The sequence below is a fragment of the Pseudorasbora parva genome, chromosome 14 (genome assembly GCF_024679245.1).
Source record: "Pseudorasbora parva isolate DD20220531a chromosome 14, ASM2467924v1, whole genome shotgun sequence".
NCBI classification, from domain to species: Eukaryota; Metazoa; Chordata; class Actinopteri; order Cypriniformes; family Gobionidae; genus Pseudorasbora; species Pseudorasbora parva.
This window is the reverse complement of record NC_090185.1, coordinates 21,329,662-21,347,662: the sequence shown is the minus strand read 5'-3', so window position 1 is coordinate 21,347,662 and position 18,001 is coordinate 21,329,662. Positions and strand designations below refer to the sequence as shown.

At 40.1% G+C, this 18,001-nt stretch overlaps 2 protein-coding genes across 3 annotated transcripts in view; both read right to left on the bottom strand.

Annotated features, from left to right (window-relative positions):
• The window catches only part of rabgap1l (RAB GTPase activating protein 1-like), a 99,751-nt gene that overhangs the window by 48,226 nt on the left and 33,524 nt on the right, over positions 1–18,001 (bottom strand). The gene's annotated exons all lie outside the window — the stretch shown is intronic.
• Positions 8,398–13,433, bottom strand: gpr52 (G protein-coupled receptor 52). The gene is made up of 2 exons (XM_067415847.1): positions 12,208–13,433; positions 8,398–11,693 (listed from the first exon to the last, which is right to left on the bottom strand). Exon 2 carries the CDS (start codon positions 11,213–11,215, stop codon positions 10,103–10,105), a length of 1,113 nt encoding a protein of 370 aa, XP_067271948.1. The 5' UTR covers positions 11,216–11,693; positions 12,208–13,433; the 3' UTR covers positions 8,398–10,102.

Here is an 18,001-nt window from a genome sequence, read left to right as displayed (position 1 = left end):
GTGAGGATCTCTGAATGATCCAATGTTGATCTAAATGACTAGTAATGATAAATAGAATTCACCTGTGTGTAATCAAGTCTCCGTATAAATGCACCTGCACTGTGATAGTCTCAAAGGGTCTGTTTAAAGCGCAGAGATCATCATGAAGAGCATCATTGTCTTCTCTTCCGTGTTCCTCAAATAAAGATTCTAACGGACATGAATCATGATTCGGATCGCGTGTCAAATTGGCAAACTGCTGAAATCATGTGACATTGGCGATGCGATTCTCGAATCAATCTGCTGATTTGCGACTGTTTGATTCTTTATTTGAGGTTTGAAAACAAATGCGGAAGAGAAGACAATGGCGAATAAAGTCGATTTTTTTTGTTAGTTTTGGACCAAAATGTATTGTCGACGCTTCAAAAGAGTCTAACTAACCAACTGATGTCACATGTAGACTACTTAGAAGATGTTTTCATTAACTTCTGGACGTGGACAGCAAGTGGGCATACACTTACATTCAAAGGACAGAAAGCCCTCGGCTTAAATCTAAAATATCTTAAACTGTGTTCCGAGGATGAACGGAAGTCTTACGGGTGTGGAACGACATTGGGCTGATAGCTTACAGAATCTGCTGCTAACATCTTGGTTTCAGATACCACAGCACACCTTCAGGGGTCTAGTGGAGTCCATGCCTCAATGGGTCAGGGCTGTTTTGGCAGCAACACAATATTAGGTCATTAGGTCACAATTTTATGCCTGATCAGTGTGTATATGACAAAATGGATTAAATATAAAACAAAACAGGTGACAAAACTAAAAATCACTCATATTAAGACCTGTAATGTGTAAACCCAGGTCAAGGCCAATTTTGATTTCATATCTCAATATGAGCTTGCAGTCACACATAGCTACACTGACATGGCAGGTTGGATGAGCGGCAAAAAAATGCTTGGAAAGTGAAGGCATTTTTAAATGGCTTGGCATGCCGTGAAGTCTGTTCAGAGGCAGCCTGCCAGAGCGTGGCAGGAGACAAGTCCTGAGAGAAAGGTGGAGAACGAGAGATAGAGAGGAAAGGTTTGCGCAAATGAGAGAAAATTCAAGGGGAGAGAAACAAAAAAAGACAGAGGTCGGGGCCTAGACTGGCTTGTCTGCGGAGACCTGCAGAGAGCCAATGCTGTCTCATTACCATCAGGGTCATTAGTTTCGGTCTGATCTCTCCGCAACACGCCAGCACAGCAACCCCCGAGAGAACATGTGAAAACACGCTCTCCAAAAGTGACACTTGTTCTGCCATTAAGTCATGAAGATCTCAAGAGTGCGAGAACAATTCCTCTGGGACACACGGCACACTCTCTCTCTGTCCTTCTCACTCTTCCCCTTATGCATTTTCATACCCCATTTGTTCACCCGCTAATGACATTAGCTGCCATTTCAGGCTCAGACACATGATCCCTTGGTGGTTTTGCATGGAAAACAATAGGGAGAGATGTGGTGTTAAGGGACACGAATGGGCCTGTGGATGCACGTCATCCCACTCTCGACGATTTTAATTAATTTCCCATGATCAAAAGCGAAACATCGGTGGGGTAAAATTTCCTCGCGGTTTCCATGACATTGTAAGACGACTGTGTTCTCCCTTCCACATCCGAGGATTTATTTGAAGAATTTGCAACCCAGAATTATTAATATTCAAATATGCCCAAAAATAGACTGGCACAGAACTAGACTTTTGATATTCAAGCGCCGGGATTCTTCAAGTGCTCTCCAACCAATCCATTCAATGGACACATGGTAACAGTTATAATTTTAGTCTTAGCTCACACATGGGTCACAATAAAAATACATTTTAACAACATATTTGTTTATGTGTTTTTCCTTGAAAACTGTATTTCAATATATAAACTGCATTTTTTGTAGTTAAAAAAAAATCAATTTTTATATACGACTTAATCCTTATCTAAAATTAATAACAAATATTTTTTAATACATTTTCCTTTAAAAATAATAATTTATACATAAATATAATTTATATTCTATAATGTGTCCACAATAAAAATTATTATATATTTTTACCTAATATATTTTAACTTTTATATATATTCAATATACAATAATAGCAATCACATCATTGACCCACAAGTGTGCTGCAAAGAATCTCCTTGCCTAAAATAGATGCTCTTCCATTACCCTCCCAACTCCACCTTCTCCTTTCTTTCACTCCCTTATCGTTCACAGGAACATCTGGAGCGTTCTTGCCTCCACTGTGGCACCAGATGCTGCAATATTCTAGCAACAACCACCTGAAAGCCCCATATCCAAGAGATGGGCGAGGAAAGGGTGCTGCACGTGAGAACATCATGTCTAAGCACTCATTTTCAGTTAAAATTAATCCACATCTCAAGGCAAGTCCAGAGCAGGAGGGGGTCCATCGATGTTCTCTCGGGAAGGCTGCTTAGCTGCCTGGGTGGCCGCTGTGGTGCTGCCAAATGAAGTCTGGTGATACTCCAAGGACCCTGCTGGAGACGGAACGAATGTCTCATGGCATTTCATTTAGAGCAAGATATCTGAAATCCCACTGAAAGCAATGTGGTTTAGCATCCCAGCAGAGGTTGCCTCACCTGAGAGAATGGGGGAAGTAAGTGTGAAGACATGCCAAGTTTGGAGCCTGCATGCTGGGGATGGCAGGTCTGCGTGAGCTGCCAGGACTGAACAGCTGGGTTCACTCCTGAGGGAGCTGCAATGGCACTGGCATCAAGCCAGTGGGTATGAGCTAAATATATATTAGCCCTATAAAACAGGACTCGACAATGATTTTTCTGCCGGTTCAGATTTTTATTTGCACCACCAACCTCTTTCTTTCTTTCTTTCTTTCCTTCTTTCTTTTTTTACCATAAAAGTTGATGATTTTTAAAAAATATTTATTTAGCAATGCATTTTCATATTTACTAACATCAACATTATCCAGCTAGATAACATGCAGATGAAGAATAATATTATTATGTTCTTTTAATATCCCATTAGTCACTTTAAAAAAAATTATATCGTTGGTGCTCACCCAAATAAAAAAGGTCAAAAATGAAATTCTGCTCTTCTAATTCTGTAACCTTTACCAAATATTCAATTTGTGATGAATACATTGAAAATGTTGGATAGCTGTAAAAAAATTAACACTTTTCAAGATTATACTGGGAAACCATCTAAGCTTTGGAGACCAAAAAAAAGAGGCCTCTCCCCCAACCTCTCAAAATTCCTCAGCTACACCATGTACAAATGGACAGATGGTGGTATTCTCGGATGGGCATGCGACCAGCCTAATAGTGAGGAGTGGACAGCTGTCAGTGAATGTTACCATCAACAGACCGCAGGCCATTCAGCTGCTCATGAGTGGGTCAGGGGCGGCCGACAGCGGCGGAGAACCCTCAGACCTCACGGCTATATCGCTGATCATCTGCTAAGTGTGGGATCTTTGCGCCGTATTGCATAATACATCAAAAACCATTAGGCAGATTCATTACAGATGAACAGATTAATCCAGATAGGGTTAACGAAGGGAAGAGTTTTTCTTAGGATAATGCAACTGGGAACAGAGCCGTGAGCAAAACCAATATAGGAGGACCAGGGATAGCTGTAACACTGACAGTTTAAAGTGTTCTGAGTTTGTCACACCACAGACAAATGTGTTATTAACCACCCAACCAAATTTGAATCATAAAAAAAATCCAGCAAGTAAATAAAATAGCTTATCAAAATCTTGAAAATATAAGAAACATTCTCTGCTCTCAAACGCTGAGGGCGTGTCCGCTGTCTGCACTGAAACCAGACCCACTCGCTCCAGTGTGTCATCAGGCCACCGTTTTAGCCCAAAAAATTGAGCACAGCAATGGTGAAAAACAGTTTAACGGTCTAACTTCACAATTCAGTACTACACAGTTCACAGACTCTGTAACGCGTTTCAGCAACACATTTCGCACATTTCTAATGTGTTTAGAAACAAATCTCAGAATTGCCTTTACATGGGACTTTAAGCACTTTTCAAATTTTGGTACAGGGATGGAATCCTAATCATATATGACCACCATCGTCAAGGTGGTCACGGTTAAACTCTTTCTTTGCTATTGGTGGATTTTTACAGCAATCCAAACAAACAGTTTTCACTGTTATAAGGTAGGGGGCGCTATTATGCATCTTCTGAAAGAGTACACAATCTCCAGATCCAAAAACAGAAGATTGCTTATGCAATGTAAGCTAATGCAATCAAACATTAAACAGCATATAAATCAAAACCGCCTAACGTTACAGAATGAAATGTCGACCAAGGACGAGCTATAGGACTTTTTTTTTTTTTTTTTTTTTTAAAGCAGAGGCTCTGTTCTTTCTTTTGATATATTTTATGTTCAGATCCTCATACAACCAGCTATTCTGGGGGCCAATGCCAGTCCTGCCTATATGCAAAGTACACAAGTTGCATAGGGCCCCCTAACCACCTGGTTGATTCCTTAAGAGTTAAATGCATATTAAGCTGCAAAGGCGGCTTTCTGTGCATACATTTCGAGAATGAGCGAAGTAATGGCTACTTTGGGCTTCAGACGTGCTCTTAAACGGACAAAAACACAAAAATGTGTCTATGTCAATATGAATATCTTAATGTCCGTCTCGGGAAGTTTTAAATTTAAATGCATTCAGTTAAGTCTTTACAAACTTTCATAAACTGCCCTTTGTGGGGTTACAACCCACATCTTACCATTAACCTACACCACCAACAGATAATGGCGTGAAGAAGGCCTGGGAGTGTTTGGCATCCTTTTAAACTCTCACTTTACACCACAAGTACCGATATCCCACTTAGAGAACATGAAGAGAGAGAAGATTAATAAACAGCCATTAGGTCGAGAGACAATGGTGATTAGCATTGTGTCCAATGAGGTGCATGAGTGCTTCACCTTTGATTAGCTACAGAAAGGGGCAGGTGTTCCTCCCGCTCACCGTCGTGCAACTCAGATCCATTTGATGGAGGAGAATGCTTCTTGAAGCTGTGAGGCGGCACAGATTAATATTAAAAGGAATTCATAATATGGCACGCAGAGGATTTTCATAAATATTCACAGGCCTGGACGGTAAGCTCCACTCGGTTGTGTCCATGAATATGGATGAAAGACTGGCAGGGTGAACAAATGTCTTCAAGTATACGAGAAAAGCAGCAACATCAAGAGAAAATCACAAAATTGTTCCCTCTTACAGGCCAATGCTACTTAACATAAGACTCAACAGCAAACAAGCGTGATAGACGTGATTTTGAACACCAATAGCTACATGTTTAATATGAATGCATGTATATTATAAATAGAAATACATATTGTGATGGAACGTCTACCTCGCCATTATTTTCTTTGCTGCCCTTCATCAGGTTCCCTACTGGAGTGGGTGTGAGAGAGGAGGGCTGCAGTAACAACCAGGGCTGGCTGCGCATGATGAAGCACACCTGAATCGAATGGAGCTTTGTCACCATCGCTGTTAAATGCCAAGCGCGCCTCTCCTCGAGAGACCGGTCTTTTTTTTTTGCATTTTGCATGCATGGTGGTGTCTTCACAAGCCAAGTAAGGGAGCTGGGAGGGATTCCCGTGCCGCCGGGCCGTTAGTTGCCGTAGTCGTATCCCTGTGCAGGGATGTATGTGTTGTCGTTACGGCCCTCAAGGAAAGTGCGTGCGCCGTGCGGCCACCTGGACCAACCCATCTGAGCACAACCTTCCCTGCACATGCCCCAGCACAACAAAGACACCAGACCCCTTATTCACTTTGGACACTTTTATCCTCATGGATACTTTATTCCCTTTTTTGAAAGGTATCCCTGATGGAATACGGCAGCCGTATGACGGGGATATCGCTTAGAACAAACAATTAATTAAACTACAAACAACATTATTAAAGTTACACTGTTAGAGTGATTTCCTTGTCTTTTGTTGCATAGATACATCAGGAATATTAGGCTGCTGTCACTTTAAGACATATTGCATGGATCCAATACACAGATACACATACATAGTCTTTTTTACTTTTACTTGGGACATAACATACTATGTTTGCTAGGATACCTCACCAAGACAAGGATGTTGACATTGTTTTTCTGTGAATTTGTCCATTCAAGCACAAGACTTAAAAGAGAACTCAATATTTCTGCATGCACACTTCGAATGAGCGCACACACAAATCTACTTACAGCACGAGAGTTCTCTTTCACATCTTCTTGCTATTGAATGTTTAAATTGGCAAGGCTTAAATGAGTTTAAACACAGATAAGTGTTGTTCAGGTCTCACCCCTTGAGTTTAGGGGAAGTCAGAATGCGTGTATGTATATATATATATATATATATATATATATATATATATATATAGATAGATAGATAGATAGATAGATAGATAGATAGACATTAGCCTAACTGTTTGTTTTATGCATTATTATTTTCAACAAACCATATTATAGAAGCATCATTACATTCGAGATGAACCGTGGTGCAGTGTGTTTGCCAAGTCACACTTTCACACACATCATGAGAATAGTATAAAGCCTGTTTTGCTTTTAGCACCCAACCTCAAATTTTGGTCAAAAACTGCAATAAAAAAAAGGTCAGGGCCATGACAGAAGCATGACCGGAGTGCAGTCTAAAAATACTCAATAGGGATCAGTGCTCTGTTATCCTCAGCTCAACCTGCACCAGTATCTCGCTGACATTAGGCTTTCTTGTGCAGGCTGCATCAGCAAGAGTCTCGAACAGAGAGGAGCCATAATGAGACCAAATGAAGAAACATACATACATACAACTTGTGGTCCAGCCTAATTTCAAATCGGTGTACAAATTTAATTGGTATAAAATTTGGTTATAATGTAAAGCATAGCCGACATAGATTCACTATATTTGTTTCTTTATATGACACATTGTTTAAGGGACAGCACTGGGTAGGATGTGGAACAACATTGTTCAAAATAATTGAATAAAATGTATTTGTAAATTTAATTAAAAAATTACTTTTTTTTTTAAATTACTTATTTTTGATTTCTTTTATGCCAAAAATCATTAGGAAATTAAGTAAAGATCATGTTCCATGATGATATTTTGTCACTTTCCTACTGTAAATATATCAGAACTTTATTAGTAGTAGTAATATGCATTGCTAAGGACTTTGGACACATTTAAAGGCGATTTTCTCAATATTTACATTTTTTTCCACCCATGGTTAAATATATCTTAAACCATACATCAAAGGAACACTTATTTATTAAACTTTCAGAATATGTATAAATCTCAATTTAAAAAAATTGACCCTTATGAGTTTCGCCATCCAGGGTGCCAAATTACATCTGTTGCATAAGCTAACAGCAAAGAATGGAAAACGGGCAACAGTACAAAAAAATGCCAATAATTAACTTTTAACAGTCTGCTATTCTGTGTCAGGCCAAAAATAAAGCTACGAAAAGACCTGAAACAACCTGTACGAACACATTTGCCAAAAAACAAGCCCTCTTTTGTCAGTGTCTGTGACATGGCATACATTACCTTCAATGTCGGCAAAGGCCAGTGCCCTGGAGCAGCTGTGCCGGCCAAACATCGTTTCACACGGCCATTAAGAAGCGCTAGGCTCTCAAATCTCCCACAGCAAGTGTGACACTGCTTTTAAATGAGACCTGGTATCCACAGATATGGAATTGTCACTTCAAATCAAAGAGGGAAAGGTATTTGGGTTGAGTAATGATGAAGAAACAAGGAGGATGTTGTACGCATTTTAAGGTCACATAACAAGTGTAAGCAAGCAGAATGAGACGTACTGTTAGTGACCGCTGAGAGCACTCATGTTTTATTCATGCTGGTGCCAAGGTCCAAAGCCTCCCATGATCATGGAAACATTTGATGTGCTCATTAGATTTCAAAAAGGTCACTTCATTTTCCTCCTCGCTCTAACTGCACATGTGTAATTTCCCTTCTGAAGGGAGCTGTAACCTTTTTAGAGGCAGCCGTCGAGTGCAAGCCCTGCTGCGTGTGCAGTCTGGGGCTGCTGCGATGGGATCGGTTTGCCCTGAAGCCTTAGAGGACATGGGCAACTTAAACTCTGGCCAGCCTCTACGGACCGCTCTGGAAACTTAACACACACGGTTGGTCGACATACATTGAGAAGGAGAGGAATGAGGATCTTTACCATGCTGAAATCAAGAAAGCTTCGCATTAGCGTTTGAAAAAGAATGAGAAGTGCTAAATTTACAATTTATTGATGTGAAATTCAGATAACTACAGCCAAAAGATGCAGTCATCGCAAATAAGTGTTCACTGTTCAAGTTTATTGTACAGGCAGCGTCAGCAAAAATAAATAAAAAAATGTGTCAAAAAAATTAAATAAAAAATTTAAAAAAATCTCTGAACTAAATTAAATATATATATTTTGTTTTTATTGGACAGAGACATCATAGGTTCATCAGCAAAATAAATACAGGAATATACTGCTATTTCATCAGTTTCACACCCATTGGATGTTGAAAAATAAATAAATAGTCAATTTACTCTTTAAATTTTTAATAATTAAAAAATAACACCCTCACCATTTAATAGGAACACAAGTGAGTCTATTCTTTTTATCATTTTCTTTTCTTCATTATCTAATGCACATCAACTAGCCTAGTTGTATTGTGTTTTTTTTAGAGCTGTGAAGTTCAGCAAGTACAGGGCTGTAACATCTACCAGCAAATAAAACTTTACAGGCATGACCAAACTGAAATATGCACAAAAAACAAAAAAGCAGGAGCAGTTTTTTATTAAACCACCAATGCTCTTTGCAGAAACCAATATGACAATAAATATTATGCTTTAGAGGCAGTCACATAAATCATTGGAGAAAAAAATAAATAAAAATTAATTTGAATTAGAAAGCATAAAATAACCTTACAAAACTGAATAAAAAAATACAAAACTACACAATTTGTGTATGCATTGTATTTTCTCTGTAGCTTACTGGCCATAAATAGCTGTAAAATGTATACACATTTGATTGTGAAAAATAATTAAATTCTCCCATCACCATTTAAAACTCTCAAAAAAACACTATAAAAATAAATAAATTACTTAACAGATCTATTAGAAAAAGATAAAACAGTAAGAACGTGATTAAAAATATCGAATGAAAAATTAATTAAAAGGTTTTAGACAAAGAAAATATGGTTTGGACTTTCATACATAAAAGTGAGTGAAAAAAAAACTCAAGGTAATGTGAACGTCAAGTAAAGTTAAAGCTGATCTGGCAAAAAATATAAATTAAAAAATAAAACATGCTGAGTTGCATGTTTCTCCAAGGGTCACTGCAGGCAAATAGGTCTAATTACAAACAGCTAAGGCTTTACACCACTGGGGATCTAAACTACAGTCCACAACAATTCCAAGCATTTGTTGATATTGTGCGCATGTGGTATTTCAAGATTTCCTACAAAAAGATCAGACCTAGAAAGAAGAGTTTGAAAAAATAAATACAGACCAAGCTGTTTGTCCTTTGCTACATCGCTTTTGACATGATTTGCCTGTGTTTATTTTAGATTCAAGACACACTGTACCATTAAAGCCACTAGAAGACCTTTGCTAAAATTAACTAGTTAACAAGGTCTTTAAGCGCTCATTCTTTTGAAAAGCAACTGTTTTTATAGTTACAGCTGCTACACAAAACTAATTCAACAAATATCAAAACAACCAAATCAGGAACATGGATAATGTGCCTAAAAATAGCAAGTGTGCTCGATATTTAAAAAGAGCTAGCACAAGCAAGAGCTTTGAACCCACTTCCTTTTGTCTTGTTAATATTTTCCTCACAAACACTCTAAACTGCAGATCTCTAGGTTGTCAAACAGGTTGTGGCCCGTGACCATTCAGTGGTATTTACAGGTCCAAGGCAGATGTCATCTTAATATTTACAAGAATTCACATGACTGCTAGACAACTTTATTCTCACTGTGGATCATTTCTTGAATCTGTGAATTTGAAACAGCTAATTTTCAGAACAAGTTACAATTATATTAAAATCTGGGCCAAATCCTTCGCAACAACAATTAAGCAGCTTAAAACTGATCCAAGCAACCCTCTGCAGATCTTCAGATGGAGCAGGAGTTGGCTCTCTTCCTTGGCTTTGGCTCTCCAAAATCCTTGTCATCATGAGTGCAGGGGCTGAAAGAGCAGGAGGAGCAGAGCGTCTGTGAGAGTCTACGCATCCCCAGCCGGAATACACTGTTGGACAGGCTATAAATGACGCAGTTGCAGAAGCTGTTGCTAATTGCTAACCAGGTGGTCACAAAGGAGAGGGCAGGGCTGTCCAGCACATGGGAGCTCTCCAGAAGAAAATAGAAAATGTAGGGGAGCCACAGCATGTAGAAGACACTGGTGATGCGAAAAAGCACCATGGCATACCGCCGGTCTGGCCCATGACCTGCATTGCTGCCGCCTTCAGCAGTTTCCATTTCCTGACTGGGAAAGCGTGCCCGTCGCTCGCTGATCTCTCGGTTGTGCTGCTGGCAGATGCGGAAGATGTGAAAGTAGGTGAAACAGACCACTAGGGCGGCAGGGGCGTACAGCAGGCAAACAACAAAGCCAGTGAAGAGTGCAGATGTTGGCCAAGAGTGGGCACACCATTCAAAGATATCCCCATGGTACCCCGGCTTACCCCAGCCAAAGAAAGATGGGAGAAACACCGCACAGGAGTAGATCCATATGAGTATGATGCAGCAGCGAAGACGGCAGGGTGTTACCAGTTGGTTGTAGGAGAGGGGTTTGGTAATAGCCAGATAGCGGTCCACGCTAATGCAAGCCAAACAAGCCATTGAAACACTCTTGAGCACAGAGATGACGTAGCTGAACACCTGACAGGTGAGTGGCTCTTGGATACCAGCTGGGTAATGAAGCAGCGAAAGGGTGGGAACCAGGCAACTTAGCCCCACCAACAGATCCGCATAGGCCATAGTTTGGATGAAGTAGCTGGTGGTGTAGTGGTGTAACAACGGGGCACAATGAAACACAAAGATCACCGTCAAATTCCCGGCGATGATGAGTACTGTCAGCAACACGATGACCGCAGTCTCTAAGACGCAAGCCTCCACGGCCTTGTTCTGTGCCCAGCTTAAGGGGCAGGAGTGGTTTAGGGACACGCTAAAGTGACTGCTAAGGCTGCCGTTCGCAGTGGGGACCGGTTCGATCAGCCCTGACCGGTTCATTGTCCTAGATCTTGTCCACTTGATAAGGTTCTGTTGTCCTAAATGCAGTGCAGATGGCCTGCAACGTGATCCTGTGTCCGTGCCTTCTCAGTAAACTCTTCCAGCAGAACTCAATCTTCTGTCTTTTCCCCTTTTCCTCTGTCTTTCACATGGCTGGATCTCAATGAAATGAGCATTGGCAAAAATCAATACAGTCCGTAAGGAGAAGAAAAAAAGGTGCCCAGCGCTCCTCTGAAATCAGTCATGCTTGGGAGCAGTTCAGTAATTGTCAGACAAAGATATTTCCTCCACAAACTAAGGCTGCTGGAAGCAGGAACAATCACAAAAGGGTTGCATGTCTGTGCTGAAGGCCGGATGACAAAATTGTCCACAGCATTGCAATGAAGTCAAACAATTCCTTAAGTTGTCCTCTTAAGGGCAAAATGTGCAGGATTGCAGAAGGGGTTGTTGGATAAGTAAACGAAGATCAAACGGTTTCCTGTGACCAGTGAATACAATATAAGAAGGATTAAGCATCTTATAAGATAAAGGTAACAAAAAGATATCAAGAAAGTTCTTGGGTCATTCCTGAGTCCCACAAAACTTATATTTAAATTGCAAATGTCTCAAATTCCAATCATATTAGTTTGTCACAGAACAATAACATGCACCATGTTTTGCTTCTGGAATAGGGACCTCTTGGCCACTGAATCCACACCCTTTGGGCTTCTATAGTCCGAATGAAAACACAGACAGACACTCTAGACAAACACAGGACAGCATATGAGAGTTGCCAGAGCTATCACTGCACAGAGCGCTGCTTGTAGCCTGCAGGAGTCTGAGTGAGGCAAAACGGAACTAATCAAAATTTCAAGATTAGGTTCTGGGGGGCCACACCGACGGCTTTGGTCTTCTCTGCTCCCAATCCATTTACTTTTCATGAACTTTACCATGCATATCGGATTAAAAAAGGAGAGACCCGTGTTTTCCGAAAGAGGTATATAGCAGCTTACATGAAGATGTATCCTCAGATAGCATCAGGACAGCATGCTCTGGGTATCCTGTCTGCATTCCACATGTTCTCAGTTTCCATCCACTGTTCCATTCAAAGCTTGGCACATCACATTGCATGCATTGCATCTGATTAGTTTTACATGCCTAGCTCCTTCCTTTCTGAGGTAGACCTCGTCGTCTCGTCGCCAACTTCCCCACGACACATTCCGTGATAAAGTCTCCTCTGAAATACTCTGTCCGCTAACAAAAGTGGAAGATCTGCGTACCGCTCTTGTCCTTGTCAGCGCTCTGCGATCTGTGAGGCAAAGCAGGTTGACAGCAGTTGGCACCGAACGTGCGGTGTGCAAAACGCACTTTGAAACGAAGACTTCAAAATTGAGGCAAGTAAAAAGGTGAGGACAGATCTATTCCAAACCGTGCGACAAAGCAGAAATGAGCCGAAGAAAAGAGAGCAGCCCCTCACTGCTGGTGCTCAGAGATGCTGAGTGGCTCACAGTTTCCTCTCCCCCTTCGCGGTCTCGCTCTCTCTTCCACTGTGCCTCTCGATCACATTCGCTCCCTCCTTCCTTTCCTCTCTCACTATCTCTCCAACTCTCCTCCCTCCCCTTTTGGCGGCACCTGAGGTCTTCTTTCTCACACACACACACACACACACACACACACACACACACACACACACACACACACACACACACACACACACACACACACACACACCTCACCACACACTGCTCTCACTCTCTTCTCTCTCTCTCTGCTTCTTTCCAATGTTCTCCCTCTTTTCTCATTATCCTCCTCTTCCTGCACACCCTGAAGATGTTTCCCCATTCAAAAATAATCAAAGACTTCCATCTCTCCCTGCTGTCTCCTACAGCTCCCTGTTTTATTATCCCTCGTTCTCGTTTTCCTTCCTGCTTCAAGTCACTTACACAGACCAGTGCCCAAGCGCAGCAATGCCTGCCCCTTGGTTACAGTTGCCAGGCATTTCAGTTAGCCAGGACCCTCCCTCACAGTAGCTGACATGGTGCAACAAACAGGAACAAAATAAGATACTCCGGGAGGGGGGAATTTCATTCCCCTGGAAGGATATCATCGCCCGAGTCTTCTCTAACACAATCACAAATGCAGATCTTCAGCAGATTTACTGACAAGTTTGCTAGACATAATTACAACAAGGAGCTCATAAAATACAAAGGGATTATGAGAATGACAGCCAATGTTTCCCGCACAGCTGCACTGCTGCTAAATGTTCGAGCCCCGTGGCAAAACAATTTCATTTTTTAGCCGAGTTGTGAGCTTGCAGTCCTGAACTGAATGTGATGACAAAAAAAGATGCCTGGAAAAAAGAAAATGAATAGACAACACTTATGCAACTTTGTCCTTGCCGAATGCACTCAATGAGGCCTATACTTCCCAGAGAAAGCAATCTTTTAGCATTCCCATTTCAATGGGAGTTGCTCGGCTGGAACAAGACAAAGTGGAAACAGGGTTCCATATGCACGAGACCTAAATTACTGAACAGTTCGCTATAATTGACAATGACAATTATGTAGTTAATGTTATAGATACACAACTGAGCTTTGTTGTTTTCATTGTAGTTTTTTTTTACTGGTTATTATTTATTAAGGGGGGGGGGGGTCGATACAGCATAGTATCGCAATATTTTGTGTGGGGATATTGTATCGATACAAGGATGGGCAGTATTGATATTTTCAGGAACTGAATTGCAGCTCATATTGTGCAAACTTTTGCAACAGCTCTGCGTTTATAACGTGGGAAATTATAATTTGAAAAATTTCTTTCAGACTGTAATATCACAAACAGCCAATCCCTCACACACATAAGTGTGCAGTGAGCTGTGCGTGCAGGAAGTGCATTCTCGGATGTTTATGCGTTAGTTACATGTTGATTTGTCCCGCAAGTGTAAGCCAGCGGTGCACTGCAATGCAACAGAACTTCGCTCAGTTACAATCAAAACCGTTAGCATCACTTACCTACTGTGGCACCTCACCCAACATTGTTTTAATATTTTATAGTAATAAAAATAATTTAGTTAGATAACAGCTTAACTACAATTAAAAACTGAAACAATGTGTACCAGGCTCAGACCAGCAGCAGGAGTCAAATTTAATTTATCAAAAGAGCGAGGAGCTGAATGACAAGATGACGGTGGAAGATTTGATTTCAATGCAAAATGTAAACGTGCCTATTTAAGTGAGTTTGTCATTGTACGGTTTTGTTGTTGTGTTTTTTATTAAGAACAACAAACCCACCATTCAAGCAGTTGCCGCTACCGAATTAGCGCTAATTCTAAAGTGAAAAGTGAAATGTGCACAGTCATTCATAATTATTAATGTATATGCATAAATATTAATGTAATGCAATACTCAGCATTTCACAATTAGAAGGGGAAAAAAAATTGCAATAATATCATATCGTGGCTTAAGTATCGAATCGTGGGGCCTCGATTCCCACCCCTATTATTTAGCACGATTGGATGTCAAATTAAAAAACTAAATTCTGCAGGACGCATTGGCACATGGAGGTGAAATTAATAAAGACGGATATCCATAGCTTGTGGAACAAGATATTATTGAACAAATGTGACTCTTAGAGGACTGCATAAATGATTCATCACAAAGGAAGAGAAAAGGCTGAAGAAAACAATGACCATAATCATCATCATCTGTCGGTGCCTGAGCTTTTGATCCAAGTGACTGACTGTACAGGGACAGGCAGGGCCCTCTGGATCTCTTCACTGCACTGGCTGTACAAGTACAGGTCAAAATGACAGCTGGACTTGATTTGGCATCATTTACGGCAACAGTCAGGGCTTTGCTCAATACACTGCTCTCGAAGACAACATGAAATCAAACTGACTATTTACATCACAATTAAATTGTAATAAATACCCCTGGTCTTAGTGTCCACAATTAATAAGTGCATGTTGTTCCAAGTTTTTATAATTATGTTTCAAATTATGACAACTTTGTTTTTTGGTGAACTAGCCAAGACCGCATGGGTGGAAAATAACAATTTTTTTTTACACATAATACAATAGTCAAATTTTTTGTGTTGTTATTATCAACTAAAACAATCCTGATCATTTCAGTTAATTAAAATAAAGCTGCAAAAAAAAAAAAATACTACTAAAAATTACAAAAGCACATATCAAAATTAGAAATACACTAAAAACAAAATGCTAAATTAAAAGAAAAATTAAAGCTAATAAAAACCCTTTTCACAACCCAATCAATCTCTATTATTAAAACAAACGTTTAAAAAAACTCCTGTGAACTGTGGAACATTAAATAAATCTGCATATAAATATGAAATGAAAATATTTACATTTCATGTTGTTTTTAGCAGACTAAACATAAGAGTTTTGCTTAAGATGAAGTCTAAATAGAACTGCATCTAGAAAAATACCTGACACGAAAAGTTCACTTGCGCGTCATAATCACATCATAGTCGCATTCAAAAGTTTTCATGTTTAAAAATTTAGCACAAACAACTTGCAGTCAGTCTGGAGGCATGCGTGTGGCAGTGATTCAAACCTTTGCACACACGACCAGAGGAGACGAGTGCATGAAGTGTGTCTCTCAGTAATACAAACTGTCATTTCTGTGTCAGCAGTGAGCCGACCCCAGCGACACAGTCTGATAACACACGCTATTGGGGGGCGACCCCATCTACTCTACAGTGCAGATGGGGCCAAAATTCATTCCAACATTACAGCACCATAAAGTGAGGCATGTGTAAAAACTAATCCGAAATGCTTTCTTATTGGCAACTGGCGTGTCGTTGCGAGAATGAAATGACGTTGTTTGCAGGTTATTGATGCTCAGGGAGGTGGAACGGGCCGCTAATAGAAGCCTTATAGTCCAGAGTGAATGGCAGCTCAGTCACTAGATGTTGACTGCATTAAGATACATGTCGGGCTGTGCTAGGAACAGGGGTCTATTGTGAGGGAGGGGCAGCTGGTCGAAGGACACTGGGATGGCATTGTGGGCAAGACTCAAACATCTCATATACTGGGGAAATGGCAGCTCACTTACTGGTCTAAAGACCAATCGTTAAGTGAACTGAAAAAAATCAGTGCACTGTAAAGAATTATAATCCCATTGCCTTGCATTAAATGAACAGGCAATTTTTTTTTTTTTGGGGGGGGGGGGGGGGGTAAAAATGTGGCTATATGATTTTTTTATTTCTTAATTAAAAGATAGATGGCAATTAAAAATAAAGCGATCGCATTAGCGAAATTCCGATGTCGATTGTACATAGCATAGCGATAAATAAACGCTCAATAATCTTTGTGGTATATAGCTAAATTTTCAGAAGAAATAACTTGCCGAGTTCTTTTGTTCAACCCAAGTCTATGGGATTTTTAAACCAGATAATAGTGCAGAAAACCACCTGCACATAGAACAAAAACAAAACTATTCGTACAATTCCAGAATATGCACAAAATATTGCATTGAAATGATCCTCCATCAAAGATTTCATTACATGCTCCATAAAGACTGTAATCTACTTAAGGAGGCTTGTGAAGACTACATAATCAATCCCACGAGCCATTAGAAATAGAAGGTGGTAGAACAGAGGCTTGTAGAAAAAATTATATTACTACGAAATGCTGGACGCAGCCCAGCGATTTGTCTAAATGGCTGAAAGGATCCTTCTTGGCACAGTACAGTCGGGATGCTTTATGCTCTGTTACAATCTTGTGATCAAACAATTTACTTCAGCCTAAGGATCCATGTGCCTCAGCTGTTTTCACATGCCTCTTCAACACTTATTTTCAATTTCTTAAAAGTATCATACAGAACAAATCAATCTTGCAGATTTGTAGATTCATTAAGAAAAGCATATGTTTTGAATAAAAGAGAATAAAGCTTACTTTGAGGGAAGAATTTTATTTATTTCCAATAATGTCATAAATTTATTTTGTTGTCTGCAAATATTATTATTTTTGTCAGATTCCAGCTTTTTTTTTAAAGCCCTGACTCAAGAGAATAGCTCATTGTAGATTGAAGTAAAGGTTGTGAAAATGTCAGTTACACGCTCTTGGAAACACCATACGGGTTGCATTTTCATTGATCCACAGCAAGGACAATGCACACTCAAGAGTGTTAAAACACGTATGGTCAGACACCATCACAGAAGGGTTGGATGTTTATGAGGAGGGGAAAAAAAGCATTAGGCAAGATAAACAAACCTGACTGATGTGAAACGCCAAACAATAACGCCAAACTCCCTCAAGCGGTTGTGAATCAATTCAAGAACTTCATTTCAAAATCAATTAATTTTAAATGAATAACATTTGCAATTAATACAATGCAAATAAAGCAAATATCAGTATTTGATGGGGAAAGCTAGAAAAAGTAGATGGATGGAAATAGCACCACAACTTTTATATCGACATGACCTGCAGTGAAGAACACAATTAAATGAATGAATAAATTATACCCTCTGTGCCCCATATCGCTTAAGACAGCACAGTGTATGGTTAAAGGCCAGACTGGAATGGCTGAGAGAGAAACTGTAGGATTTACGCTACCTGGCAAATCTTTCCTCTCGCTTTTTTTCTGGGTTTTTGTAATCCATTTTTTGACTTCACCCACACACCATTTGACACTCTCTTGCACTGCTGAGGTGTTTTATGGCACCTGTTCACCATCATTCTCGTTGCCTGGCATTGATTATTGCGCTGTATTTCAGGGGTTGCTCCTAAAGCAATGATTATTGGCTTGCCCATAAAGAAAAACCCAAGTAACCAAAAAATATCTCCAT

Coding starts and splice junctions, on each gene's coding strand:
- gpr52 (XM_067415847.1), bottom strand. CDS start 11,215: ATGAACCGGTCAGGGCTGATCGAACCGGTCCCCACTGCGAACGGCAGC.